Consider the following 26,022-nt stretch of genomic DNA (forward strand, 5'->3'; position numbering starts at 1 on the left):
AATAAAACAATGTTAACCTGACCTATGTTTGCCACTAAATCAGATTAAATCAGTAATTTAAAGACTAAACTAAACAATATAAACCTATTTTCTTTATTCTAAATTGTGGCGCTTCCATTCGTGTTCAGAGTTTTAAACATGGCAAACGATGTCCTGGCTTGGTATAACATTAAAACAAAAAATTTAAAGTAGTATCAAAGGGTCAGAACGGTAACTTTTGAATAACAATGAAACATGTCAACCCACTCTCTCCAGGATTAACAGTTTTTCTTGTGATAACATGAGTACTGCTACTGGAAAACCTTCTCCGCCAAATGTCACAGAGATGCACTAACTGCACATGTGCAGAAAATCTTTCAACATTTATTACCAGTGGTAATATGCATCTATTCCTAAAGCGGGACCGTGTCATCGGGACAAGAGAAAGAAAAGACGAGTGGTGTTTGACAAGATAAGGAAGAAAATAATTGCCCAGCATGGTTAAGTTACGGGACCATTTCCAAGCTGCTTGATAGTCCTGTGACCACAGGAACAAAAGATTCTTGCAAATGGTGGAAGTCAAACCCCAAAAAACAGTTACAATGCTGCAAATTTCAACAACTCGCCTACCACAGTGAGCATGTTATTCATAGTGCCCTCACAGGCAGTCGGCAAACACACGTACCCCCATGTCGATAAACAGTAAGAGGCACCCAGTGGCTGCGAACTCAGTACTACAGCAAAGCAGTACAGCACATTGTCTATTGGTTACACCTACGTTTCATCCTTATCTTCTGCATTGTTAGTTAATATATTATCAATCAATGTTGGCATGGACCTTAGGCTAAATTTAATTTAATTTGTGTCAATCATGTAATTACCGATTAATCACTGGCATTCCTAGTGTGTGTGTGCGTGTGTGTGTGTGTGTGTGTGTGTGTGTGTGCGTGCGCAAGTGTGTTCTTGTGTTTGACAGCAGAGTGACAACAGACAGGACTTAAGTCCCACCTCAGACGACAGAAATGGAGATGTCAGCAGGGTAACAGAGCCGGTAGCACTGACATTCATCCACTCAGACAGATGCAACACCACATATTATAGTGAGACTGGACACACACACACACACACACAAGGGGAGCCTGCCATGCACATAGGCAGTGTGTTAGATGAGCATCATCCCCATGGAGATGATTCCATTTGCAGGACCACTCAGCCTTTTGATGGTCTTATCTGGAAAGAGACTGTCTTGAAAATGCCTGACTGAATAGTGTGAGTGTGTGAACGTACATGAGAGCTTTCACACAATGCACTACAATCCTGAACTTATCTAGACATTACGCAGAGTAGCTGCATGTGAGAACGCGAACGTCTGAATCAGTTGAACCGGACATTTGATCCGATTTCACCCTGCCAGCTTCCCAGTGCAAAGTCCATATAATGTCAGATTGAGCTGATGTGTGATTAGAGCAGGTCATTTTGCTGAGAACTAACAGCAAGTGGCGTGACGTCAACATTTACCATCCTGCCTCCGGCACACTGAATGGCACCTTCACCTATAATAGGGCGTTTTCTATCTATATATCTATCTATTAGGGGTGTAACGGTTCACAAAATTCATTGTTCGGTACGATATGAGACAGTGTCACGGTATGTTTTCCATACAGCAAAAAAGTAGAAATGCCAGAGAAATGTCCCTGATTTTCAAATAACATAATAATGTTTAATGTTTTCTGACTTTGAACAATGACCCATCTTCTGGGGTGTCTTCTTAGCAGCATACAAAACAAAAAGCAGATCTTTCTATGAATAAAAATGTCTAGTATTGTTGTAGTAATGAACAAATACAAACAAAAAGAAAAGTACAAAAGAAACATCTGTTCATTGATGGAACTCGCTGTGCATTTCACTCAAGTTTCAAGTTGTTGTTTTTTCCAGAAGAAAGATGAGAATGTCCACATCATCTGTACACAGCACAGATCTGCTGGATGTGACAATGTCGTTAGCTTTGTAGCTTCGCGTAGCCCTTGACATGCCGCAGCCGGCTTCACGGTGCTTCGGACAGTTGGCTCTCTGTCAGGGCTTTTTTTATTATTATACAAAGCAGGTATCCGCGGCTATAAATGGACCAAACTGGGGTGATGTCGCCGTAAAGGAGTTGACATGTCTGAAGTAGTCCCACTGGTGTAACCTCTCGTGTAGAAGATGCGACATACCGTTGTTTAAATGGCATTACTAGCATAATTACAACAAGCTAGCTAAGCTTAGCCTCCCGGCTGCTACTGGAGAGCAATGTTTTGCTTTGGGGATGGGTTCACATGGGCACACAATTGAAGCTTTATTTGTCTTTCACAACGTGTCGCTCGGATCGTTACGTGTGCCGAAGCGAAAGCCTCGTACCAAACAATTCACTATATGTATCATTACACCCTTACTATCTATCTATCTTTCTATCTATCTATCAATTGGTCTGAAATATTCTTTTCATTTATTCAGTTCATTTCTACAGTTAAATACCACAATAAATCAAATAGCACAATAATAATTTGAAATGCACATCAATGGGTTGATTGAGTATGCACTGTTCTATTGTGAGTTTAATTATGTTGACCTCACTATCAATAGCTAGCTATAATAGAATATGCATAGATTGTATATCAAAATGGACGTAGTCACCGGGCCTGGAGAGTGAAGTCAATGTGGAAGTGCATGAAGCCTGTATTCTCTGGAATCACCAGCAGAGGGCGACTCACCCGTTGCAAAAAGAAGTCTGTTTCTATAGAAAAATGACTCTACTTCTCACTTGATTTATAACGTCAGTAAACATGCTGCTGAGGAGTATATGGTCTCAATTGATAGTTTTAAGTCTTCTTCAATACAGCACAATCCTAATTTTGTAATTTATGTGCCCATTTAGAGTAAAATAGCCCCGTGTACGTTGGAGCGTGGATACAGTGTGATCGACAGCTGGTCCTTCCAATTTGTGCATGGTTGCAGGTGTAGGTGGCCGAGCTCTCTGTCATACCCAGCCAAATTCTGATGTCACGGTAGGTTACCACTTGAGAATATGTCAACAACTAGCTAGCTAATTATTGTCTTACTCCTTAGCAGCTAATAGTCGTACACAGAAAGGAATAAGGAAATATACATGTGTGTATATATATAAGGACATGAATAAGGGTCATTTTTGACCCATGTTGAAAATTACAGTAGTTTGAAATGGAAATAAAAGTTAATTGAGGAGCAATTTTTAATGATTAAATAAATTCTTCATACAATGTTTAGAAAATATTCGCTCAATTGGTTCTTGTTTGACCCATGTGGTGTATCAAAGGATTGTGGTTTATTCATACCAAACAAGAAGTACATTCTGGCCACAGGATAATTTGTGGTGCGTAAATACAACCCGCAGATATTTGTCCGTTCTCTTTTGGACACTAATTGGCTTTTGTGACATCTCTCAAACATTTGGCTTGAGCTCAAACATTTTAATTTGAGCAAACCAAGTGAATGATGTGAATTTTGCATTTTCACATTGTTTGCGTTGCGTCACTCACATCGCCTGGCTCGAGTGATGACAAATTGCATTGACCTCGTGTTCTCATATTGTCATGTAATCTCGTCACGCTAAAAAATTGCTTTACTTTGGCGTGACCCCATGAGTTTATCACTTCTGGTTTAAAAAATAAGTAACTCGCAATGAAATATGTGTTAAGGAATAAAAAACCCATGTTGTCATTGTCCTTGAGTTTGTTTCCTCTGCATGTTGCAGGCGTTTGAGGAGTCATTGCTGTTTTGGTTTATCTCGGCTCTTAATGGGAATACAGATATTAGAAATTAGTAGAATTCTGGAGACAAGGACAAAAAAAATATGTTTCTCTCTTTATTGTGATCAGGTGGAGGCATCGGCCAGCCCGACACATTCATCTCACTTTATAAGAATGAGCTGGTTTCATGCCATTTACCTTATTCATGTTGCCACAATTATCCATAAATTAATAAAAGCTGACTGGTTATTACTAGGAGAAAGCGGCAGAGAGAGGGGGGGAGACATATGCAGAGGGGAATATGTAGAGCCGGACAGTGAACAATCTCCAGATAATTAACAGGAAGATAAACAAAACATAAATTTGGATATTGCATTTATTTGGACTACCACTCAAATATGCGTGAACCACGATATTTTAATTAAAAGATAAATCTATGTGACATGCAGCTTCCCAGTTAATTATTCAGTGCTTTACAATAAAAACAATACCCATTAAATATGCCACACACTCTATTTCTCTATTAACAGTAAAAAGTGCTCATCCTGGGGACAACATTTCAAGCCCAGCTGCTGGTTTGGCTTTCCCCCGTGTTTTTGTCCTTTCACAGCTACCCCCCCCCCCCCCCCCCCCCCACACCCCCCACCCCCCTGCTTTCCTCACTTTGCATTTACATTGCTCCTCACACCGTACACTGGAAAGGCATTTGATATGACCATTCACTACTTTTGAAATGTACGCATATCTATTACAAATTTAAGTTTTTATATTTTAAATCTTTTGGTTTCTCTTTCAACAGCTTTGTGTGTGTTATATTGCTTCTGGTGAAGGGAACATCAGATTCGTTGACCAAACTGATGGGAAAAGATAAACAATTTTTCAAGTGTAGATTTTGTCAATTGTAGAGTACACCACGTGCATTTCGTGGTAACTGTGGGTGTGTCCATTATTTCATTCATGATTAATTGCAGCAGTTGCATATAATTCTAAAATCGTTAATCATTTTAACTTTGTTCAAGTTAAAAACACAAGTTCCCCTGCTTGAGTTTTTGAAAAAAAACTGTAACTCAACTTAATTCAATGAAAATTGAGATACTATGTTGAATCCACTGTTTTGATTTCCTTTTACATGTTCCAGTTTAAAGAGACATTTGACATTGAGAACTTGCAGCTGCAGCTGTGGAGGGCCTTAGTTGCTTTTCCATCTGGCTTTTTCCACTCACATTTTCAATCCATTTATTAATTAAACTTGAATGGGAAAAAAAAAGTGTTTACACTTCAGAGAGGTGGAAAAGTTGTTTTTGTGATAAAAAGTAATTGTGACTGTTTGCAATGGAAGAAGATTCACCGGTTGACACGCAGACAAATCGTATGACTTGAATGCCACTCAATCTTACGCTCCTGAAGAGACGGAAACTGTTGGCAGATGAGTAAACTGCACCATTCCTTGAAATAATATATGAAACAGTGAGGTCTCTGTCACAAAGCTTTCCATCAACAAACTCGTGGTTTTCCTTTGTTTGAGGTTACAATAACTTTGGTGATCCATGACATTTACGACCAAATACATACAAAAACAATAAAATTCCTAACCAAATGTTCGCATGTTAACATGCAAAACTAAGATGATGAACATGGTAGACAACCCCTTGCTGCATATAAGCCTGGTTAGGATGCCGGTGCTTGCCCTGCTGTTCCAGAAGGAGCTGCCGTAGACTTGTATTTAGTCTTGCTTCGCTCACTTATTTCCTGCCCTGTCGGGGCACTTTATTTCTACCGCTCTGGTCATTATAGATGCAACTGTAGTGACCTGCGTGGATAAGACCCAGCATTTAGGAGCAAACATCATTCTGAATCCTTATTTTCTTTTCATTTTTCTTGGACAATATTATTGGTTAACATTGAGACAAATTTTATCCGTTTGATTTGATCCAAGTATTTAGTGTCAGTTAGAATGGCTCAACCTACACGGAAGAGGGACCCAGACACAGAGAAAGTATCTTACAGAGCTAGAGGTTTTATTGCAGGGGGGGGAACACCGGATAAATCTTCAAACTGGCTTCAAAGTACATCAGGACGTCTAGAGTGAAGGGAGAATAAACAGTCAGATGCTTGGTACACCTCTTTAATGAAAGATTTTGTCTTGTGTCAAACACATATGCAGTTATAAATAATCACCAAGGACAGTTTTTCTTTTAAATACAAAGCTACCGTTAATATAAGCTTATAGTTTGCACCAAAACCCCCCTCCTCCCTTTTCCTTCCATAGGCTATAGAAATATTCTTCATTCAGGAATGTGGACAGTCTGGACACGGATTGCATACTACAGAATCCATTGCAGGCTGAAATAAATGGGCTTGGTTACTTTTTTTTCTTCCTTTTTTTCCCTAGCACCAGTGATTATAAGTGAGGAAACTGAATGTGCTTCTTCAATAGGAAGCTTGACAGGATCAAGCAGAATGGGGACAATGGAATGGATTATTTTGGGATTACAGCACTGGGGAAATGGCATATCGTTCTGAGGGGTGGACAAAGAGTACAAGTCATGGAGGAAAGACAACAAATGGCGTTCCCCAGTGTTGAAACAAAGAAAAATATTGCCTCATCATAAACAAGAGGATGAAAGCGCACTGATTCATATGCTTTACTAAGCTGGAAAAGCCAGGCTACTAGTGCCAAACACGATGGAATGTTTCATTTTGAAAACTTTTCCCCCTACTGAATATTTGCCACTTTATGTAAATGTTCTGCATAGACACATGTATACACACGTCCAGAAAAGCAACCTATACAGCCGTAGCTGTAGTGAGGACTGGTCCTGGTGGCTACCAAAACGAAATCAATTGATACTGTAGTTTTCTGTCAGCTCATAAAGGTTATTGTTATAGTGTCTCAATCAAAGCCACAATTACTGCAGAATATTGAACTTATACTCTTTGCACATCTTCTGACTACCCCTCCCTTCTTTTCTCCCTACACTTCCGCTCACCTTCTTTCTCTCTACTTTCCTTTCCATGCATGCAGTAGGATTGTATTCTTTACCCTGTTGTTGTCGTTGTTGTTGTTGGTTATGTGTGTGTGTGCGCATTGTGTTGGATCGTAAACTTCTTTATGCCGAGCTGTGGCACTAAGGCCCCAATGGGTTTTAAGAGTTTAGCCCCTCCGCTCCGCTGCATGTGTGTTTTTATGGGAAGATATTGACTTTCTTAAAGTCTGGATCATTTCTCTTTATCAGAAAAACATTAACAACCCCCCCCCCCCCTCAAAACCAACTACCCCAACAAAACACAAAGCCTGACACTTTCTCATTCTTCTTGCCCAGTAGTAACCAACAGCTGCCGGCACAACAGAGTACAATCAACGTTGATACTTTTCCGGCCTTAAAACAGTCAAGCTTGATTTTACGAGATCAAAACACTCCTTTTTTTATGTTTTCTGTTACTTTTCCCCCTCAGGAAGAAAACGCATGTTATTAAAAATAATAACACTATACTATACACAGGGAAAAGAAGCCTCCTTTGAAAATAAACAAACAACTTGTGTATGATAGAATAGGTAGTATAAAGGGAGACATAAAGCAGGGTAAAGTGAATGATTATCTAATTTTCCATCACGTCCAAACTTGTGTGGCAACTTTGTCAGAGCTTATCAGAGCAGGAAATGGATTCTTTTTTTTCTTTTTTCTGCTTTGATGCCAGAATGATGCCACACGCGTCTCGACAGTAAATGTACCGAGCGCAGTCGGTTATATCCGATCTTTCCTTCTAAAGCACATGTAGAGAAATCCCCTGCAGCACGGTCCAGGTCCTTTGAAGTACAAAGCTCTCATCTGTCATCGTGAAGCGGCCCAAGCTAACGCACAGTCAGTTCAAACTCCCCCTGTCCTCCCTCTCATGTGGAGCCTGTATGGTGACGTCCGGACGTTGGCGTCGCCGAAACCGGAGCAGGACAAGCTTCACCGGCGGCTAATGGATGGTTGAAATATGCCGCTGATTGATTTGTGTTATACTTCCCAGGCCGTTGTACTGGGGGCTTGTATTAGAAATAAATGAGAGTGAAAGGAAGGACGGAGAGGGAGGAAAGTGCCTTGGAGGGGTTCTGGCCAGCTGGTGGGACTCAACTTGACCCCCTGGCAAACCGTCCAGTGTTGGGTTACAGTGTGTGTGTGTGTGTGTGTGTGTGTGTTGTTGAATTGATTTCCTGTGCAGTGGCAGCCCCAGTCAGGCTGGCACCATTGCCCCCCCCCCCCCCCCCCCCCCCCCCCCCCCCCCCCCCCCCCCCCTTCACACACACAAACACACACACACAGACACACACACACAAAGTGCTCATCACGCGCACTGGGTAAATGGCAGCCACTGGTGTTACGATCTCGGCTGGCGGTGGTGGCGGTGGTGTGTACGCCTCGTCTCCCTCGTCCACGTCCTCGTCCATCGTCCATACATCTGCCAAACGGTTTACATCGACAATGTTTCCAATAAAAGCATTATTTTCAGCGAAAAAAGTCTCTCTAAGGATTCTTTTTTACTTCATCTGGCCTCCCTCTTGCTTCGTAGCCTCCTCCCTCCATGATTTGTCTCACAACTAGGATTTCATTAACAGTTTTTTTTTTTACTCTGTTTGCTTTCTACTCCTGCACATGAACCCAAAAAAAAGGTTGAATCACCTAATCACAAATACATAAGTCCTAATGATTTCTTAGTTAATGTTCACAAATGTCTAATAACCCACACAGAGTGTTTATGATATAGAAAGTGTGGTGGTGGTGGTCAAGGTTTTCAGCACAGTCCTGTTGCAGATCAGTTTCATAGTGACCAACAGTCATGTGACCCAACCATCCCTCCTGGATGTCTTTACCCAACTTAGCCCTTGGTGCTTTTACTCCTGGTGGCAAGATGAGGCTTCCCAGGCAAATGGCCCAAGGTCACTCCCGTGGCTTCCATTTGCTTCGGTCATTGGCTGATTAGATGTTACACCGACGACGGCGTCATCGGCGCTGTTATCTGGTACGTCGGACTCGGCGCGGGAGCGTTTGAAGCGTCGGTCGGGGTACTGGGCGTTGTCGAAGGGCATGCGGTGCACGCAGAGCACGTGAGTCTTCAGGTTGCCCTTTTGGGAGGCACTGTAGGGGCAGTAACTGCACTTAAACGGCCTCTGGCCTGGAGACAGAAACAGAGAAAGAAAATACTATCACCATGTTAATGTAAACCAGTAGATCTCATGGCGGTGTGACCTTGTTTGCTGGAGATTTACCCTGGACAATTGTCAAGTGATTTCTTTTCAATCATGTTTTTTTCTCCCAGAAAGTCTGAATACAGCATTGGCAGATGAACATACAACAGACATTCTCCCAAACCCATGCATTATGCAGGTTATAGGTTCATAACAAGAACATGTGGAAAGCAATGATCCAAAAAGTAACTACCAGGGTGTAGAGCTTCATCCAACCAAGAATGTATTTTACTGTTTGGGTCAGTTACAGGAACAGTCAGATGTTAGATCCCCTGTAAATGGGACTATTGATGATGTATCGAGGGAGGAGAAGTGCATCAAAAGACCTTGTTTGACAGTTTTAAACGTTCACCGTGGAGTTTTTACTCGTCTACTCTTTAGAGTTTGGCACCAGTCGCGTTACCTTGAGGCCCAGTAAATGTCTTGAATGCCTCTCCAAACAAGATATGTGACGTTTTTTGAATGTTTGAAACACGGATCCTTTGCTCCATTGCGTTATTAGTGTTGGAAAAAAACAGGGGCCTGTTCGTTTCAAAGGGCTGTGGGCACTGTTTCGGGACCACTAACCTGAGACCACAATGTGCCAGTAAAACTCTTCACTGACACCTGTGTAAGTAAATTCCTCTACCAACAGTAGCTGTTGTTTGCACCTCACTGACGTGGACATTATACCGGTTTTCTTTTAAAGGAAGTAATGAAAAACCAACAACAACTGAATCAGTACATGGATGACATTTCATCTTAGAACAGCTGCATCCATCCACAACAATGAACTGAAGCTCTCTTTGGCGACTCAAACACAAAACACACAGTGCACATTCCCGCTAAATCACTTCATAATGTAAAGGATGAAAGGATTTTTTGGCACAGGGACTTTGCCGACTGATAAAAATTCTTCCTCGTGGTCCTGTAAATCACCTGTTGTGTTGTGGCGGGCCCCATGCCCGCTGGCACCCTGCTCGCGTGTAAGCTATGCTGTCGCTGCTGTCCATGCGGCTGTTGCTCATAAAGCATCTCAAGAGCTCCGTATCGATCCAGGCATCCACCTGTGGGCTCTGAGTCTGTGGCCATAGGGGGAAGTTATGACGGAGTTTTGGGGCCAAATTGAAGAAAATAAAATAAAAGTGAGACTGTAAAGTGAGTTGTAATATTGTGAGAATAAAGTCGTTATATATCAAGAATTAAATTGTAATATTATGAGAATAAAGTTGTAATATAACAAGAATAAAGTCGTGATTTTACTATAACAATTTAAATTTTATTTAATATTATATTTTCGGAAATAAACAGCAACCCAGGAAATAGACGCGAGCCCTGGCGACAGCCTTCTCTGGTGTCATGCCACACAGGTATGTTAATGTCATTTCAGTCAGGAACACTCTCGCCATAGATTTAACCATTTATTGCCACAAATGCAAATACAGTTATGTTTGGCGCTGATGGCTCCGCTCTCGATAATGCTCCCTGTATTTAGCCAAGCGCATGCTAGGCTAAGACAGGGAGCGCAATGCAGAAATCCCCCCGTGGGGATACGAGAGTGGGCCCGTGTAACACACTGAATATCATTCTTCATTTTTTGAGACATGTTAGGACTAAAGTAGAGAGGTGGAGGCTGGGGCGGAGGAGGTAAGCTTTGCCAGCAGCAGCGTGTGTGATAGCATAGGTGTGCAGAGATCAGTGCGGGGGGAGTCATATTTAAGTGAACCTGCTTGAGTGAGGATGGGCTGAGATTGGTTCGTGGCCCGTGGCAATTGTTCAATCAGCGGGCTGCCCGCCGTTTGCGGCCGGGGCGTATGACTACCGTGCCCTGCATGAACTACCGCGAAGCGTCATGTTATCCATGTTAAACGTTTATTAAACACTTTCCTCGTTGACCTAGACTGAAGTACAGCTTCACAAAGTGTCTCCACGTTCCTCATTTTAACGCATAGGACTGCTCTTCTGACATCTCTCCACTACACTAACACAGAAGCCAAATTTACTGACTTTAATCTCAAAATATTTTGACTTTATTCTCGTAAAATTATTACTTTATTCTCAAAATATTTTAGCTTTATACTCGTAAAATTATGACTTCAGTCTTGAAATATTTTTACATTTTCTCTCGTTAATTTACGACTTTATTCTCGTAACATTTTGTATTTATTCTTGTAAAAGTACGACTTTATTCTCATAATATCATGATTATTTTTTTTTGCAATATTGTGCCTTTTTTTCTTGAAATAGTACGACTTTACTCCCGTAATATTATGATATATTCTCATAAATTTACGACTTTATTGTCAAAATCTCCATTTTTTTTCTCTCTCAATGTGGCCCCAATACTCGTAATTCTACACTAACAACAAAAGAAGTACAGACAGGCCCCCATTCACATGTAAACCTACAGGCAAATTCCATATGAAAAGACAGCTATGCTGATGTATTCAAACCTAACTGTAACCCTAACTTGAACCTCCATCCCTCTGGCCATAAGTTAACTCCTCAGGCCTTAAGGCTGCCACCAGGTGTTATAGAAGTGTGTTAACAACTTGACGGATCAGATGGAGAGACAGAGACTTGGAGAAGAGGGTATGTCTAAGGACACAGAGAAGAGGAAAAGTGATTCTCTCATCTGCACCAGCCCAGCAGCACTGCTCCAGCTCCTTATTGATACAAATACATGCTCAAAACATTACCCTGCACTTAATAACCCGCCTCACTTTGTGCAGCCAGTCAGATCGCCGCAAATGCATCTGAACGAAACTTTCGCAGCCCCCCTGAGTCGATATGCATCTTATGAAGAGCGTGCATACATCTCGTCCCCTGAACACAGTAGCGGTGCCCTGGTATTTTTCTCTATCTGCCCACCTTGCCACTGCTCCGGCACAAAATGTTCTCCCCAGATTGAATCTGATCATCACCGCAGCAAACACAATGGCCCTTAATAGCACCAGCCGTTTGTTTGAGGGATGCCGATTACACCGCCATCATAACCCACTTCACTTAGTTCACTCACTCACAGACAAGGCAGAGAGGGCAAATGGAGAGGGAGGGAGGGAGGGAGGGAGGGAGGGAAGAATGAAGCGAGAGTGTGTGAGCCCCATCGAGTACTTTAGGTTATTAATAACAGTGCATTTGCAGTTACCATCTTTTTTCTTCTCTTTTTTTCTTCTTTTCTTTATCTCTCATTCAATTTGAGACGCTCTAAATCAAATTAACATGGGGGTTTAAAAGAGGCACGGGGATAGGTGCAGGGAATATAAATAGGTAAAAGGCCAGGAATTAAAGAGGAAACATTCCATTTGAAGCACTCACTGGCATACACATGGGGTTAGTGTGAGCGAGTACAGAGTCTACTTATACTGTATAAAGACGGACACACACACACACACACAGGCGTGCCGCGAGGACGCAACGAGGCAATGCAGGATGCATGCAAGCAGCTACTTTGTGTTTGGCAATCTGACACAGGCTTTGGAGCCTCTCCGGCTTTCTGATATTACATTGTTTGCTTCAGAGCCAGACAAAGGAGATTGCTACAAGTTTGGAGGCTTTGGATGTTCCAGTTGTCTGAATTTCCAGATAAGCTAGTCGGCGGCACACAATGAAGGGTCCCCTTTTATTCGTGTGCAGTTTAATTTCACACTCTCTTACATTACGTTAAGTCCGAGAGGCAGAATATCTCATCCCATTTTACACTTAGAGTGAGTTGTGGCCCCAAACAATTCAACTTTCTTCTCCTTTTTTTGGTTTTGTTTGTTAGTTTTCTTGCTCATACGTCCCGCTTGTTTACTTACTGTTTGTCTCCATGGGCTAAATAAATGCAAACCAAGCTGGGAGTTATCCCTGGGGAGATGTTGAGATTTAAAAAGACGAGAGGAGGCTGCTATTTGAATTCCGTGGCTTGAAAGAAGTTTGGGCTGGATGTATAAACTTGAGTTAGTGTTGAGAAGGAAATGGACTTCTGCAGAGCAACTTAGAGACACACAGGCTGTACTTTGTTATGGATTAAAACTTAAAGAGAGTCTGTCTCTCTCGCTTTCTTTCTTTCTTTCTTTCTTCAACACACACACACACACACACACACAAAAATAGGCATTTAACCATCCACATATCCAGCTACTGTGAAGGGCCAAACTTGCCTTCATTAATCCATGTCCTCTGGTCTGTGGCGGTAGCCAAAGCAGCTTACATGCTGACTGTGGCCCCGCAGCTCTACATTAACCACCGTACTGTCAAATGAACTTTTTTTGTTGTTTTTCTCGACAACTCCATCCTGTGTTTTTCACTCGGTCACATTACTCAAAATCAGGGTTGCCCGGTGTGTGTGACGAAGCCAGCCCGATACCCTTCGATCGAAACGTGAGGTGGATGCAGGACATCAGAGAACATTACAGCACGTTGTGTGTGTGTGTGTGTGTGTGTGTGTGTGTGTTTTATTGGTGTCCGTGCTGATCTGACGTCAAGTTTGGTAGGATTCAGGTATAAATACATCATTTAATTTCTCCTACAGTAAATAGGTTTACCCAACAAGTCGGCAAAAAAAATTAAAGGAGCCATATTATGCTCATATTCCAGTTCATAACTTTAATTTGGGTTATTATTAAGAAAGGTTTAGATGCTCTAATGTTCAGTAAACGCATCAGTTTCTTCAAACTGTCCAATTATACAGCTCCTCTTTCCAGCCTCTCTGAAACGCATGGCTTTAGCTCCTGTCCTTTCAGCAGCAACAAAGGAAATCTGTTCAAATCTGATATGGCAAAAACAATTAGTATTTCACTTCTAGTTTGGGCAACCAAGGTCTGGTTTGCTATTCTGTATCACCTCTTTATTTCAGTCAATCAGGAGTTCATACAATTTGATATAAGATGAATAATGCTTATTGATTCAAACTATATCATTGATATATCACCAGACACTAGTGGTAGCACTGAGCTCACGCCTCACCAGAAGGTAAGTGTCGGGGGAATCCTACGCCATCTTTGATTGACCTTTTGAGGTTTCCTTTCAACTAGGAAGTCCACAATGGTGACATTATCATCATTCACATAAACCCCTTATCCCTTGCACTAACCAAGTTTCCCCACGATATTAGTGGATGATGCCAGGGATGCAGGAACTAGTGTGCCCTATCAGTGGTGGGCGTGGAAGGTGAGTGTGGTGGATGCCCAGTTTTGACCTTAATACTGGACTTCCACCACGATCCTTCCCTGATCTCATACACTAGTCTCGGTGTTAACCCTACCTTGACCATTATAACCACATTATGACCGTAGCTTTAATCATAGTTGCCATTCACAGCTGGCAACAACACAGCATGCTCCAGCACCGACAATTGTATCTAGCCGAGGCCTTCTCATTTTCCTCGTCGCACGTACTTTTACTGCAACAAATAACATTGTAAAGTGTCATTTGAGTCGTCGACACTAGTCGGGTTGCCAATGCTAAAAGCATTTAAGAGTGAAAAAAGAGAGGGAAAGAGATGCATAGATATAGGTGTAAAGACGGAGAGTAAAGAGAAAGAGACAAACAGGAAGAGAGGGGAGAAACAGTGGTCTTGTTTTCATTAGTGTGGTATTATCTAAGCTTGTTAATTAACCCCCTAAGGCCCTCTACACGGAGATCAGAGGAAAATGGGGTGAGGAAGTGGGGAGGAGGGCAAGAGGAAAGGATTCAGTGTGTGTGTGTGTGTGTGTGTGTGTGTGTGTGGATGGATGATGCATCACACCACTGCCACAAACATGCCCATGTTTGAACCGTCACACATGCACTTCTGCACCACACTCCTCACTCAACCCCCAACTCACAGTGTCAACCAACACACACACACACACACACACACACACACACACACACACACACACACACACACACACAGACACTACTGGAAGTAAAGTAGAAAGGAATATGGACTCGATCTCTCATGCACATACCCTCTAGTCTTTGTTATTTTCTTCCTCTTGTGCTGTCCTGTTCTTTTTATATTTCAATACTATTTAACAATATGTTCATTAACAGAGAAGAATGTGTGTATTTTCATAAACATCTAGCTTCTCAGCGTTTTTGGGCTTTTTATTTCATTCATAGTGACAGTGAGCAGTGACAGGAAGGACATTGTGGTTATCGCGCCGACGTTGTAACTTACACAAACTGCTCTTATATGGAACAGTTTGTGGTCATATGTGAAAAATACACCATGAACCTCGGGAAAGTGTTGTCTCGCCTGCGTCTTGTGGGGAGAGCTATCTTAGGACTGCAACAGATGGCAGTGCTGGCATCAAATGGCATTTAAGGACGTCTGCCTTTGGTTAGATGCCAACACACTGTTCCTGGTGTGTGTGTGTGTGTGCGTGTGTGTGGCATTGTGTTTATGCATGCATGGGGCTCACACGTGTGCATTAAACATTCTTTCATGCGTTTCAATTTTAGAGGGTTTGCACGGGTGTGTGTGCAGGAGGGTGACTTTTATGTGTTTTTGTCTTTTTGTGTTAATTCATGACTCACACCAGCGTGTGAGACACACAAACACATTATCATTGTATATATACTGTATTTAAGACATTATGATACGAATGTAATTACAATGCAAACCACTCGTCGAGCCTAAACCTTAAAAAATAAATGAACGTTTCGTACCAATAATGGACATATTTACATTAACTCATTAGGCAGGCACTTTTTATTCGAAGCGATTTACAAGTGAGAAGCAACACAAACGCTTCAGTGGAGTAGGAGACCTGAGTAAACAGTAGAAATCTGTTCAGAGGGACAAAATTTGAGCAGATCAGGTAAAACAGTGCTGTAATTGCAGCATACAGAGGTTGTAGGCAGAGACACAAAGACGCAGAGGGTGTGAGCAATTAAATGTGCTCAACCATCTGTCCAATGAGCTGCATGCATGTATGTGGTCGTACGTGTTGTTTGTGGTTATTTATGTGTTTATTTCGAAAAAAAATAGCGGAACTCAACATTATACCCAGAATTGGAGGAACCAGAAAATGCTTTTTTAAACCTGTACTCCATTTCATATTGGTTGTGAAATGGTTCCTGCTGCCATTTGCGTATCTCACGTATATACCTAAGTTCAGTCACTCACAAAATATAAGAACTAACAAATTAACTTAATAATAAAGCATGATTTATATTTCAATACTACCTTCAGGAAATAAACCGCCTCTGTATAGAGGACACGCAGTTGCTATTGGTCCAGGAAAAAGTGAATAATGGAAATAGAAGGATATTTTACTGGGCCACACTGGATTTCTTTTAACAATAAAAAAAGGGACGAATCTGATGATATGAGCCAAAATCTGGAGTTGTAAGGTGCACAGTCTTTATTATTTCTACGTGCACTGGACATTTGAGAGTCTGCCACATCACTGTAAACAGTCAGTGCCGTTTGCTGCAGCGGTGGGTTTACATTTGACTGAGGACAAACTGTGTGCAAAAGTTTGAGCACTGCAAAATAAAGATGATGATGATGACAGTTATAGAGATTATAAATACATTCTCTGACTCTTCAATCCCTGAGGTAAACACTTAACAACCATGGGCTTTCTCCTAGCAACGGACTTAAGATCTAAGAAAATATACTGCATACATAATATATATAATATGTCACAGCAGTTTCAGCTTTCGTTAGGGGGCAACTGTTCGAGAAAAGATCTGGAAGACGAAGAAAATGTTTCGATAAAGCGACTCATCTGGACAGAAAGGTAAAGCCAAACTGTGTGAGTGCCGAGGGGCCGCAGGGAGGTGGTGCACTGTTCCACTGTGCAGCGTTGAGGCAACAGAGTCTGCACGGATGAGTCATTGCAAACCTCACCTGCAGCCTCACCTCAGAAGTCAGCTACGAACTATACGCAAAGCAGCATCTGATCAGGAACACCTTGACAACTGTGAGGCACCAGGTTGGAAATATGGGATCGCGTGGCACCAATTGGCACAACACTGCACACATAGAGGGGGGGGGGGGAGTTTTAACTTATTTATTTTTTATTTTTCTCACCAGCCTCAAACCCCCTCCAAAAATAAATACATTTACATTACTTCAAACAGCCTGAAGGGAATTTATCCTTTGCTAGACTTCCTCTGATGAATTAAGAGCATTTCCCTCAACGAGCCGGCGTGTTGATGGAAAATTGGCCTGAAGTTTGGGGAATAACAATTTGGTCTGTTTCTAAGCTTAACTAAAGAAAAGCAACACGCACAGAACACCAGGGGAGGCACTTAAGGAGACGAGAGGAACTGTGGGGGGAGAGGGGTGCAGGGGGGGGGGGGGGGGGGGGGGGGGGAGAGGAGCTCTTTCAGCATCAAAGCAAGCTAAAACGTCCCCACCAGGGACCAGGTCCCATGTTAAATACTGAACTAGATTATTAATTGCTGTACCAGTAGGACCTGTTAATAAGAACCCAGAATAGAAGCTCCTTCCTTTCTGTCTCCATCTCTTGTTCTATTTCCACTTCTCTTGTATGGAGTCATTGGTTTGTTCTTTCTTTTCATGCTCGGTCCCAAACTTTCTGTTTTGTCGCTGCCACTCGCTGATTCAAGCGCATCGTCCCTCATGGGCACCCACACCTCTTTTCTCCCATTCATTCACTCACTCACTCACCCACCCACTGCATCTCACATTAACACTCACAGTAACGGACTCATTCCCAATTTATGTCATGCAGTCACGTACTCATTTCCCCGCCCATCCGTTACTGACTGACGCTTGGTGCACGAGCTGTCGTGAAGTCGTGAGAACAAAGCTACTAGGCGAAGGCGAAGGACCCTAACGTTGACCTTACTGTCGCCGTCCAGGAGCCGCAGAGGCTAACGACTCCAGCAATTTAGTAGACGGGAGACACGATGGCAACACACAATGACGGAGGGAAAAGTTGATGCCGATGAGATCATCATTTTCCAAAGACGTATCATGAAATTCTGGTGAAAAGATCCATTCAACTACAAATCAACTTCCATGGCCTCTGCTTTCTCTGAGAGCATCAGCAAACCCATCCCATCACATTCAGGAAATTCTGAGGCTGAAGCTCTTGGACACACGAAAAGGACTGTTCGCACGACCACGGCGAACATGACCCCATGTGAAGGCAACATTCCCGCTTACTTTTCTTTCCCTGTGCTCACTCACTCACTCACTCACTCACTCACTCGCTCGCTCGCTCCCATTTTCACCCATTCACTTCTTCACTTATTTCCTTGTTTGTTCACTTACCCACGTTTCCTTACACTCACTGATGTTTTCCTTCACTCATCTACTCACTCATCCGTTGGCTCGCTCGCTCCCTCACTCAGTCAGCCATCACTTTCTCTCTGTGTGTTTGTGTGTGTGTGTGTGTGTGTGTGTGTGTGTGTGTGCGTGCGTGTGTTTGTGTGTGTACAGACTCGATGGCTAACTTTGCCTCGTCTTTCCTCAGGGTCCCTGCTGAACTGAGGGACGCACAATCTGCTGCTGACCTGTCACTGTACACAGATAATGGATGCCCAACTGCCTGTGTGTGTGTGTGTGTGTGTGTGTGTGTGTGGGGGCTGTCATCAGTGTTTCTCAGCAATAACAAGAAAGACAAAAAGAAAAAAAGGGGGGGGGGGGGGGGGGGCGCTGGGTGTGTGCAGTGGGGGGTTGATAGATATGCCGGCCACCTGCCTCTCACTCACATTCTGACACAAAGAGCATCGGCTGCTCTGCTGCATTAATCATCATGAACTTCCTCTGACCTCAGTTCAGCGATAACAGCTCAAAGTTAGGGAAACAGTTAGAGAGCGCAGAGCGAAACACAGGGCACACAGTCTGACACTCGGCCATATGGTAACACACAACAAGGGGAGGGTTTTACTGATTTAGAACTTACAACAAAAATAAATAATAATATATATAGTGAACTGAACACTGCTGGTTGAAGCAACAATGTGACTGGAAAGTCTGCTGTGAAATGTGTTATCACATCCCAACATTTGTGCACAAGCTCAAAAATATTGTAACCAAGTATAGTACCGAGTATATGAGACAGTGAACCACAATTACACAGACATAAACATGGTAGAAATATATTTTTCTTTTTCTTTTTTCATATGGATAATAAGGCCTGTAGTAGTCACCAGTCTGAATCAGTTCTGTGGTAACAGCTGTTGCAGCGATACGAGGATCCTTAAAATGCTGTGTACAGATTGAATCAGCAGAGCTGTCGAACCACCAAGGTCAAGGTCGTGTGAAGACTGAGGACAAGACACCTGAATTAGAGCTCCCACGGCCAAAGCATCCGTCTGGACGGTGTATTTTAAAAAGGTTGAAGACCCGAAAACAAGTGGGTGATGAAACTAAATGCTTTAAACTTTGTTGAGTAACCATTGAGCAAAGCTGCTCTGTGGAGCAGCTCTGTGACTGACAGTCCTCCAAGCTATAGTGCATCAAAACCCCCATTAATACATATGTGTATAGCATGACGAAGGTAAAAATGTAACATTTAACCTGAATTTTGGACAATTGAGGATAACAATATTACTGTTAATGCTGAAAGTTCAGCCACACTTTATGTAAACCTGGTTACTTAAAATAGAAAGAAAAATGGAGGACAGATTTTTGTCTTCCTGTAATCTTCCTGTAAATATGTGCAAACTGATATTACAAATATCTGGCATTTTATGTCTGGTCCACAACATGTAAGTGTCAACTATAAATCCAGTTCACTTTACAGATTAAGATTACACACAAATTATATAATCCCCCTTGTCAATTACGCTATATTGTTCCAGATTAAACTACTCAATCATTTTAGCTCCACCTTGACCAAGTGCAATATTTTTTGATAATCTCATAATACTGCAATATAATATATATGACAGAGGCCACTCAGCTGTCCAAAATAAGTCCCGTTATATGATACTGTAGCACTTTTTTCATAATTAAACTATTAATCGTATTATTGCTTACCTGTAATCGAGTAATTCTTCACAGTGATTGTGCCATTCATTTATTAAAAGATCCGTATACTTGTTCCACCAGTGTTAGTGCCTCTCCACACATCTGTTGTTGTCGGTCTGTTTGTATTCAATCTGCCTGGTACGTGTGGTTGGTAGATGAGACACTGAAGGTGGACACATGCTAACGTGTAGATAATGTGATGCTGTTTAAAAAAAATTAATCTGAAACATACTGACCCTACACACATTGGAGTAAAAGTAATTTAGGAAGATTTAGAAGATTTTGGGAAGGTCGGCACCTGTGTGCAGCTGCCACATGCAAATATTCAGTGTAAATGTGAACTGACATATTTAATGTTTAGCATGTAAAAAATGATGAAGCGCTTAACAAAGGTGAATGTTGCTGTATGTGTAGCACGTATTACACTTTTTATTGTTACATTTACTTTTGCAAATGTTGTATACAGATGTTTGCTTAACTATTATCTATTAGTATTTTTTAAACCTTTTTCAATTCAATTCAATTGAATTTTAATTTAGTTTTATCATACATTTTGACACTTGGTTGACGACTGCTCGCATGACATACACAACAGGAATCAATGTCAGTGGAAGAAAGTAAATAAATAAAGTTGTGTTTGTCAGTTTCCCTCCTCTTGTGACCATGGGAACATTGATATCGATAAAAGTATGAAATCACAAATGTTACATTTGTGAACAATTCCTAATCTGTGCTGGAGAGCAGTTCACATTTCCCACAAAAATTGTGCCCGTATGAATTGCCCATCTTCACAATGATGACATTGCATGGTATTGCGAACACACCACAACACGCTGAAAGTCTCGAGGGGAATATTGTGCACGCTGCCGAACAGACACACACAGATGTGCAGGGAAGCAGCCAGGAGGTCAGCTCCGGCGCTCACGCTGATCATGTCGCCGTTGTGTTTTGCTGGTAGCAATTCTAAGTGAGACGAGCTGCAGCTGAAGAGCAGAGAGTCTTCTCAACACACACACACACACACACACACACACACACACACACACACTGTGATGTGCTGCACGTGTGCGCGGGCTTGTTGCGTGTGTGTGTCACACTGTCTCGTCCAGTTGCTCATCGAGGACTTGCAATTCGTGCAAATAGTAAACGAGGTATGGTGAAACAAAAACGCCACCATATGTTTTGTCAGGCCTGAGTATTTATGAACGTTTCTCTGGGTACACGGGAATGATTACATCCCGGTGTGTGTGTGTGTGTGTGTGTGTGTGCGTGTGCGTGTGTGTACATGTATCACAGAACGTTCCTCTCACTTGTGGACGATTGAAGGATTTACTAAACCAAGGGGCAACACTCGACTGCCCCCGGGTCACAGAGCACACTTCAGAATCTTTTTCGCCGTCCGGACCTATCAACTCCCGTGCGGATGCCTTCTTTTTGCGAGGCAGGTAACAATGCATTCGACAAGAATATCTCTTTTTCACAGAGATCAGCCCGTCGACACGATCGCCACTTGATCACGTTTTGCACTGTCCCGGATGTGATCCTGCATGCAGAATAATCTAACTCTGAATTATCTACCAAGGAGCTTATATCCCTCCAGATCCAACCACCGCAACTTTTTAAGACCTCTCCCTTTAGAGCTGTTATTTATCCCCTTTCATAAGCTCTCCCCTCTTTCTTTTTTTTTTTATCGCCATTCCTTATTTCCTCTCCTTGTACTCCTCCTCTTCTCTCCGGTCTTTTCTTTTCGCCTTCACTTTCTTTACCAGTGGAAGCCTATTTGTCTGCTTTAAGCGAAATCCCTCAATTCTGTCACGAGAGACTTTGGAGACCACTGGGAACCAAGAGAGAGGGAGCACGGACGCATGTGTGTGTGAGAGAGTGAGAGTCCACCTTCCAAATAAGTTCCATTAATCATGGGCCAGAGTCTAATGTAACTAATATTTTACAATTAGAGGAGACAAGATGGAGCTGGGGGCCATCTATCTCCCTTACACCACATGATCATCGATTCATAAGGGCTGAGGAGAGAGAAACGGTGAGGCCACAGGACACTCGGCCCGCGCACGGCGCACACTTGCAAAAGCACACGCGTTGCTAGTCCCACACCGACTCGCATGCAGACGCGCCACACACGCACAATACGTGAGCACAGATGCTGAGCAGGAGACAGAAGGATGCAGGCGAATGAGGGGACAAGCTGTCACATTAGCGTTTGTTAGTATACGATCTGCTTAAAATCAGGGCTGCAACTGATCTGAAAAATCGTTCTTTATTGATCATCCCACTGAATACTCTTTCCGATTAACTTATTCATGGTTTGGTGTTAGAAAGTTGTGAGAAATGCTGACTACTAATTCTCCTTAGCCCAAATAACAGCTAAATAACAGGTCTGATCAAGCTAAAACGGAGCAGGAAGTCATTATTTAAAATTATGGAATCAGAGCATGAATGCTATTATTATATTTTGAAATGAATTAATCACTTATCAGAGTAAATGGTGTTTAGTCTTCAATTCATTGACAAATTGTGTCAGAAAATCAGAATGTCTGAGCGAATCGATCCAAATTTGATTTATTACCGGATCAGATATCTAGACATTTGAAAAAAGTCAATATGAAGATTATATAGGTTCAGGTTAAAAATAAGATAATAAAGAATCAAGACTCATTTTTAAAAAATGCTATGCTTCACTGGTCTATTTGTTGTTTCTTATATTCTGGTCAGTTGATTTTCTAATATTTAGAGTCATAAAATAATTATATAAACTTGGGTGGTGCCAAAAGTCAGACACCTAAACAGAGCGCAAAACAATGTGGGTGAAAAGAAAACCTAGAATACTGACACATAAACTAGAGTTAAACAGAATAAGTGTATAAAGGTTTCCCACTGTTGCTCGGCCCGCCCACTGAAAACTGGAGCATAGCTCAGAGTTGACCCGCAGAAGAAGAAGAAAATCATCTCTACTTTGATCAAGAAAATGGAGATAGAGCAACAAAACCGTCAGATCAGTGAGGGAGGAGAACGTGTGTTTGTGAAAATAATGGAGAACAGATATGAGGAGGGAGGAAGTATGTGCAACATTACAAAAACATAACCTCGCATCACATAACATCCTTTTTCCAAAAGTGCATCTGAGCCTGAATCCTCATGAGCTGTGAGGAGGACAGAGACCCCTTTGTTACACCACCCCAACAAAAGACTTGGCACCAAAAATATTAGCCTTAATACATGATAAAATATGATGTAATAATTTGTATTATTATTCCATATTTAATCTATAATTTAATCATGAAAATGAATCGGTCAGTTGTTTTGTCTGTAAATGACGGTTTAAATATTGCTTGCACACACTGCCACAAATACAATTCAGATGGAGTGATGATGAAAGTTGTTACATTCAAACAATGAGAGGTTGTTCAAACCAGAACACACTCGTGTGTGATCTCTGCAATGCAACATGCAACTTGCTCAGAGAAGCACAGTCCCACGAGCTCGGCACCAAAACCTGGCCTGCTGCGCCCTCTAGTGGTCACACCGGGGAGCTGCACGGCAGGAGCCCAGCCGCACTAATGTACAGGAGGTGGTAAAATTAGAGGGAGCTGAACAAATGAGCAGAAAGATGGGTTCATCTGCAGGTCACCATCTGCCCGACAACCAACCAAACGCAGGGAAGCTGCAACCGCCGCAGAGCATCGTCTCAAAAAACACATCGATCCGCGTGTGGAAGCACGCGCACACGCAGACAATTATGAAACGCCCCAGCATGCATGCACAAACATGTGCTTACACACACGGATGCACAACATGCCATGGTGGGAAACAAGGGGAAATGGATCCTGGAGAGAGAGAGAGGGAGGGAGAGGGAGGGAGAAAGAGAAAGAGAGAGAGATGAAAGACAGAGGTAGAGCAAATGACGAGAGAGGAAGTTAAATGAAGGGCAAAGAGTGGTGTTCATCACTCTGTGAAAGGGCTCGCTTCAAATGTTGAAACTGCTCAGCTGAGCAACAAACAGCAAAACGCGTGCGCGCACACACACAACACACACACACAAGCACACACACAACACACACACACAAGCACACACACACACACACACACTGAATCCTGGAGCCAGATGGAATGAAAGATGACCTAATGTGTTCTTTAATCAGACACATGTGCGCTGCTACGCGGAGACACAAACCTACTGTGTATATATATATATATATATATATATATATATATATACACACACACAGGCAAAGCAAGTAATATCCTGATCGTTCCTGCTCAGTCTCATATTCAGCCATCGGAAACCTTCTTTTGTGTGTGCGTGTCTGTGTGTGTGTGTGTGTGTGTGTACGTGTGTGTGGGTGAGCGTGTGTGTGTGTGTGTGTGTGTGTGCGTGTGTGTGTGGGTGGGTTGGTGGTTGTGTAGATATAAACCAGTCAAACTGTTACTTTCTCCGGATGTGAGTTTTATTGGGAACAGACTTGTGAGACCTGCAGCATGACCCCCACCCAACACACACACACACACACACACACACACACACACACACACCAACGCACACACCCACATCTGGTGCAGTGCAGCTGATCCGTTTAAAAATTAGTCAGGCATTGACCTAGGCAGCCTCCCAGCGGCCCAGCAGCCGTTGGGGTCCTGGCGATAGGTTAACACAAACACGGCTTCCATCAGCGCAGTGCTGATCAGGTTGCACGCGACAGAGGGGGGCAATGAAACTGTGAAATATTTCTTCCTTTGAACAGCAGAGTCAGCTGAAGCTGTTGAGCGGTGTATGGAGGAAACTGCGTGGCGGAGTGAACTTTTAATGTGAGGTGGGAGATGTGCTGCCACTTTTACTGTTATGATGAAGACGATAGAGAAACCGTAACAATCATTTATATGTACAGATCCTCACACAAACACATTATATGGCGTTTGTGAGATTCTAATACCCTCACGTTGAACTCTTGACCTCTAACCTCTTACCTTTAACTGTGACCCTGACCAATAGTCTTAGCCTCTGTTGACCCAATATGAAATAAATCTCTGGGACAAAAATAATATAATTAATTGTGTGGGGGGGGGGATTGTAATGATTTTGCCTCTTTTCTGCCAAGATTGGTCTTTTTAATGATCCCAATGACAAAAAATAAGCAAATAAAAATAATGTTTTAAAGTGAATAGTAAACTGCATACGACACTAGGCCTGATTATCATGGCCGTAGACATAGACAAGGTCAAATCATATATTACATGAGGAGTAAGTTCATAATGTATCTTCATAATGCACTCATGGAGGGTTACTACACAATGATGTTCCCTTCTGCCAAGGAATATGTTGTTTGGTTGTTTGTCAGCAGAAAAAACTATGGATTTCCCAAATCATGGATCTTGCTGGAAAAAACGATGTTCAGCACCAACCAGGGCCCTTTCTGTGTGGAGGTTGCATGTTCTCCCCGTGTCTGCGTGGGTTCTCTGCGGGTTCTCCGGTTTACTCCCACAGTCCAAAGACATGAAGCCTGGGGTGAGGTTGGTGGATGGTAGGTGTGAATGTGAGAGTGGAGGGTTGCTTGTCTCTGTATGTTGGCCCTGTTATAGGCTGGCGACCTGTACGGGTTGAACCCCGGCCCTCGCCCAATGTCAGCTGGGTTGGCTCAAGCCCCCCCGCGACCCTTAATGGGTGGACATCTATGAGCGTGTGCAACTCGGTGCGGCTCCATTGGATGTAAAGGGGCAGTAAGACATTTTGGAGAGAGCTTGTTTCTCTCTTTGCTGTTGTTGTGATTGTACTGTGCTCTGGCCGGGCCGTGAACCAGCGAGCACCGGTATGGGAGTACAACGCATTAACCACTATGCCAAAACCGCGGAGTTTCAGCGTCACCTGTCACTTAATGTGTTGATGAGCAATGTTTACAGACAGCACTAACAGTTTCGTGTGGTGCGGTCCGCACCATCAAAACACTGGACAGTGAGGAAATATCTGTTGAGCTTTACAAAACGTATATTGCTCTTGAATCGCTTCCTGCCCCTTTAAGAGGACTGTTGGGCCCTGGTGGACGTAGGCGGAGTGGAGCGGGATTCTAGTTAAAACTGATTTCAAAAAGTCATGGTAACTACTACTCACTAAAAGTTTGTCACTGTATGAAAAC

General features: G+C 42.6%; 1 protein-coding gene across 4 annotated transcripts in view; it reads right to left on the reverse strand.

Annotated features, from left to right (window-relative positions):
* Nucleotides 1-8,066: 8,066 nt before the first annotated feature.
* The window catches only part of znf536 (zinc finger protein 536), a 224,190-nt gene continuing 206,234 nt past the window's right edge, over nucleotides 8,067-26,022 (reverse strand). For all 4 annotated transcript variants that reach the window (XM_047331628.1, XM_035628683.2, XM_047331630.1 and 1 more), the window contains one exon: nucleotides 8,067-8,903. In XM_047331628.1, coding sequence (XP_047187584.1) covers nucleotides 8,623-8,903 — 281 coding nt within the window. In that variant the 3' untranslated portion in view covers nucleotides 8,067-8,622. The remainder of the gene's footprint in view (nucleotides 8,904-26,022) is intronic.

The sequence above is a fragment of the Scophthalmus maximus genome, chromosome 4, assembly GCF_022379125.1.
Source record: "Scophthalmus maximus strain ysfricsl-2021 chromosome 4, ASM2237912v1, whole genome shotgun sequence".
NCBI classification, from domain to species: Eukaryota; Metazoa; Chordata; class Actinopteri; order Pleuronectiformes; family Scophthalmidae; genus Scophthalmus; species Scophthalmus maximus.